Source organism: Sinocyclocheilus grahami, unplaced genomic scaffold (assembly GCF_001515645.1).
Source record: "Sinocyclocheilus grahami isolate Dianchi unplaced genomic scaffold, SAMN03320097.WGS_v1.1 scaffold1200.1, whole genome shotgun sequence".
Lineage (NCBI taxonomy): Eukaryota > Metazoa > Chordata > Actinopteri > Cypriniformes > Cyprinidae > Sinocyclocheilus > Sinocyclocheilus grahami.
In genome coordinates, this window is record NW_015506379.1 from 5586 (window position 1) to 10447 (window position 4862).

Sequence of the window (4862 nt, forward strand, 5' to 3'; positions counted from 1 at the left end):
CGTCTCTGTGTGAGGTGTTCAGAGCCGAGCTGTTTAGCAGCTCCTGCACCTCAGTCTTCAGCTCATCGTTATCTCTAGCCAGCTGGTTCAGTTTCTCCTGCAGGAGGCAGTAATGCAGCATATTTACACCTCGACAACTTACTGGAGGCGCTGATACTCATTTCACATGCAGAGATATTGTCCAATCACAACACAGCTAATTTACATGCGTTTCTTTAAGTGTTGGCACAAAACTGAAATTCTAACTTCAATACAAGACCTTGAAAATTATTGATATTTGATACCATTTACCACAGGAAGAAATTGCCACAACATTAAGAACATAAAATTTGAAGAGCGTCTAACTTAATTTACTTTTGACCACAGTCACAGCATTTTATTATTAACTGAAACACTCCTGTCTGAAAGCTCTGAGCGGATTATGTAGTAAAAGTAATAATAATAATAATAATATTTTTAAAGCAGAAATATATTACTGTTACTGTTTACAATGAAAAGTATATTATTTTACTTTATTAAAATGTTTACTATATTTTAGACTAATAATTATTAAAAATTTTATTTCACAAGAGTAATTAATTATTCATTATTTTTACTTTTGTAGCAGGATTTTATAATTAATGAGTAATGCTTTAATGTCTTCATTTGCAAGAGTTAAACCCTTGATTCAATATATTAATGAAATTATATTATCTAATAATTACACAAATAAATGTGAATTGAATTTATACTAAAACACAGATTCAGCAAAGAACACAAAATCTCCCCCTTGAGATTTTAAGTTAATATTTCATAATAATATTATTTAATGAAACGTTCACGGTTCTCTGATGTTGGTTAATGGTCACATGACATGCAAGTTTTTAACAAAATTATTAAATTTTTGTAGTTGGATTTAATAATTAATAATGACTTGAACCCTTGAGCGTTTATTTTGCAAATGTGAAAAGGCGTAACTGGTGCACAGTGCGTTCCCAAATGCACATTAAAGTCACATGCATTGACTGAACTCAGAGATGCTGAAATCACAGGATCATGAGCTGATCGTGTATAAAAACAACATAACAGACTATATAGTCTTTAACTAAAATGCACACTCTGGGGTGTATCAACTTGATATCAGAGAAAAGATCGAGTGATCTCAGATGGAAAAAATGAGTTTCCAATATATAAAATTGATATGCATAAAAACTCGATATTTTGGACAACACCAGTGTGTTTAATGGTAGGGTGGAAGATGGTCAAGTGGCGGTGTTTACCTGCGCCTCCTGCAGCTGCACGTGACTCTGCTCCAGCTGCACTTTGCCCTGCACCTCGTCGTGCTGCAGTCGGTCCATCAGCTGCGCCTGCTGCAGGAACTGATGGTGCAGATGTTCTCGCTCCGCCACCAGCTGCTGGTATCCAGCCGTGTACTGCTGCAGGTGAGCCAGACACTGATCCCTGTGCTCCTGCGCAGACGCCAGCTCTCCGCACTTCTCCTGCAGCTGATGAGAGGAAGAGCGGAGAGTCGGGTTAGGAGCGCAAACATTACAGCTGCGCAAAAATCAGTATCCCTTTGAGACAAAGGTTTCCAAACTCGTTTTGTCAGCCAGACTCTTCAGACACAAAATATTTACTTGATGTTGTTGTATTTAAATGCATTGCCATATCGGCTTCACAGTCTATTACATGGAAGATCAGGGTTATTATAGTTCATCAACATTAAAATTAAAACCATTAAAAACATTAGTGTAACTTGAAATAAAATAAATGTAGAAAAATTTCTACTAGTTGCCAAGGCAACATTTCTCATTTTAATTAGTTTAATTTGATGTACTAAAATAACTAAAACTGAAATAGTAATAATAATAACATCTATATAGACATATAAATAATAAATCAACTTTTAAAAACACACTTGTTTGATCTGGTCTACTAATATCCCATTCTTATTACATTGTATTATGGTCTTGATCATTACTCTGTCTTCAGAATGTTTATCTTGAAGTCCCCCTGAGGTTTTAAGATAATATTTCAATAATGTAATAACACATTCACATGCTCACAGTTCTCGGATGTCGGTTAATAGTCACATGACAACATGCAAGTAAACAAATAAAATATTTAATCTTTTTTTAGTAAGTGTTTTATTTTGACATTGTAGCGGGCTTCAATCATTATTAAATGTTATAATAATTACACAATTACTATTATTATTGTTGTGGTTATAATAATAATTATTAATATTATTGTTAATGTTTTAACTAACAAAAATGAAGTGATATATTACTGGTGTAATTTACATTAAATATTAGATCATTTTATTTTACACTACAAGTCACAATACTAATATTTCTGTCTTAAATTCTGTACTTTCAGACCCTGACGTTTTAAACATTTTAAATCCTTTTATTTTTGGTTAAATACTGATGAAATGCTGTCCACAAGAATCTTGGAGTTAATGCATAAAGTGAACCAATCGCATATTGATTTCCCAAAATGCACCGTGAAGCCACAGTGCTTGCAGAGATGTATTTTGCTCGATTTACTGTGAACCGACCATCAGATTTATTGTTAAAGGATTATCAGCTGCTTGCGTTTTCCTTTATTTTGATAGCCGCAATAAGCTATATCAAGCATTTTTTATTTTTCCATCGGGTATAATTATGAGCTCTTCATCAACCCCTGCTTTAAGATAACATCTTCTCCTTTGATTTTTATGCAGACACACACCTGTTCTTTGGCATTGTGCAGGTCTTCCTGCAGCTGACCAATCTTACGAGCGATCTCCTTCTTGATGTGCTGCTCGGACTGCAGAGCGCTGGTCAGCTCCATGTTCTCATTGGTCTGGAGGAGGACAGAGGTCAGAGGTCAGGGGTCAGGTTCACTCGCGTGCACAAGTCATCTGTCACTAGAGCTCACCAGCTTGACGAAGCCGTTCTGCAGCTCGGCCAGCTGGTTTTTGAGGTCTCGGTTCTGGGCCAGGGCTCTGCTGATGGTGGCCTTGTCGCTCTGGACGTCCTCCAGAATCTGCAGTCGATCCTGAGCCTCTTCCGCGGAGCGTTCTGCGTGTCTCTCCAGTTCTTCCAGCCTCACTTCCTGTTCCTGCACCAGTCGGCTCAGCTGCTCGTTGTCTCGCACCTACAGGACACAACAGAGCACTCAAATACCTCTGTAATAAGTGTCTGATATCATAACATTATACCACCAAGCCCTAGCTCCTGTCAGCTGTACAGGTTGAAATGTCTGCATTTCAACACATACATCACACATTTTTAACAAAGTTTACACTTCTAGTAATTACAATTGTGATGCAACATATTTCAAATTTATGTCTAAAAGTTAAGATGCAAATTAAAAGCCTTGAATGCAGTGGTTATCAACCAGAGCCTGGCCACAAGATGACTTAAGATTACTTAAAATAAGATAAAACAAGTATTAAATAAAATAAAACAAGAAACATTTTTATATTTCATATATATATATATATATTAAAGAGCTTAATTTACCCCCAATAGCAATAGTTTTTCATGTAGAAAAAAATTGATATATAAGGAAGTTATTTTAAAGCCATATTTTTATTTTATTAAAATTATATATTTTTTATAATTAATATAAATACATTCCGCTCTTAAAACTTTTAATTTTAATCATAACTATTTTTATTTTTTAATATTAATTTCACATTTTTAAATTTTAAGTCGTTTTGGTCAATTCTGAATTTACAGAAACTAGAATTAAACCCATAGATTAAAATAAGTTACAAACACAAAACTAGGGCTAGGGGCCCTTCGAATATCATTGTGGACAATGAAGGGGGCTTAAGAGTCAAAACGGCTGGTCTAATGCATTTTAAATAACATATTAATCTAAATATACTACAATAAGGATGCGCATGCTGCATGATCTAGTATCTTCACTTGTAAGTTTAGAAAAACATGAGTCAATTGTAAAATTTAACAACTAAAATGCGTGACAAAGCATGCGTCACATGGTCAGTGTAGGTCACCTGTGCTTGGTACTGCAGACTGAGAGCGTCTCTCTCCTCCTGAAGGCTGCTGATGGTTTCCTGAAGGGCCAGTTCACTTTCTGAAGGGCCTGAGGCCTGTGACACGGCCTGCGGCTCCTGCTCTTTACTCATCAGAGCTGCGGACACAAGACAAACCTGTCATGTTTCTGTCTGAAATGTGTTTCCTCACTCGAAACCTGAATGTTCTTTCTGGACACATGATGAAAAAGCTAACTTGTCGGTGTTTGTTTTATAAAGCGGAGAGTTCCGGTGCTTGATTCTGATTGGCTGAGCCGCGTTCGAAGCTGTTGTGAATGACGCTACAAAGTAACACACACCTTTGTTTACGTTTGTGTGTTGCTCGGCAACCACTTTGTAGCAACCACAACTGTTTCTGAGGAGCTACATTGTTTGGTGGAAGAATACTGTTTTTATTAATATCATTACACTTTATTTGCTCTGTTTTATTTTGTGAAACCTTACTGCGTATATGGAATAACCGTGTTTTATAAAAGCAATAAGCCCCGTGAAGCCGTGGTTTACAGTGAATGTATAACAGTGCCTAATAACACCCCTTACCTGTTATAAATTCACTGTAAACCATGGCTTCTTGGGGCTTATTGCTTTATTTTGGTAAGCAGGGGAAAAAACACTTCATTGTGTCATGATCAATGAGAATGTGACGTAAAGGGTGTGTGTGTCACGTCTTGTACCTGCAGCGTTCTCCAGCTCTGTGATCTTCTCCTGCAGCTCCTGAATCTGAGCAGCAGTGCTGTCGCGCTCCTCTGACATCAGACGCACCTACACACACACACACACACACACACACACACACACACACAGAGAGAGACACAGAGACACACACACACACAGA

The 4862-nt window shown here is 36.9% G+C and overlaps 1 protein-coding gene across 1 annotated transcript in view; it reads right to left on the reverse strand.

Moving 5' to 3' along the window:
* The window catches only part of LOC107567943 (golgin subfamily A member 2-like), a 25009-nt gene that overhangs the window by 4863 nt on the left and 15284 nt on the right, over positions 1–4862 (reverse strand). The window contains exons 16-21 of the mRNA XM_016253752.1: positions 4702–4789; positions 3989–4125; positions 2902–3120; positions 2713–2826; positions 1260–1484; positions 8–97 (exon numbers count right to left, since the gene is read on the reverse strand). Of these exons, the coding sequence (XP_016109238.1) occupies positions 8–97; positions 1260–1484; positions 2713–2826; positions 2902–3120; positions 3989–4125; positions 4702–4789 (873 nt within the window). The remainder of the gene's footprint in view (positions 1–7; positions 98–1259; positions 1485–2712; positions 2827–2901; positions 3121–3988; positions 4126–4701; positions 4790–4862) is intronic.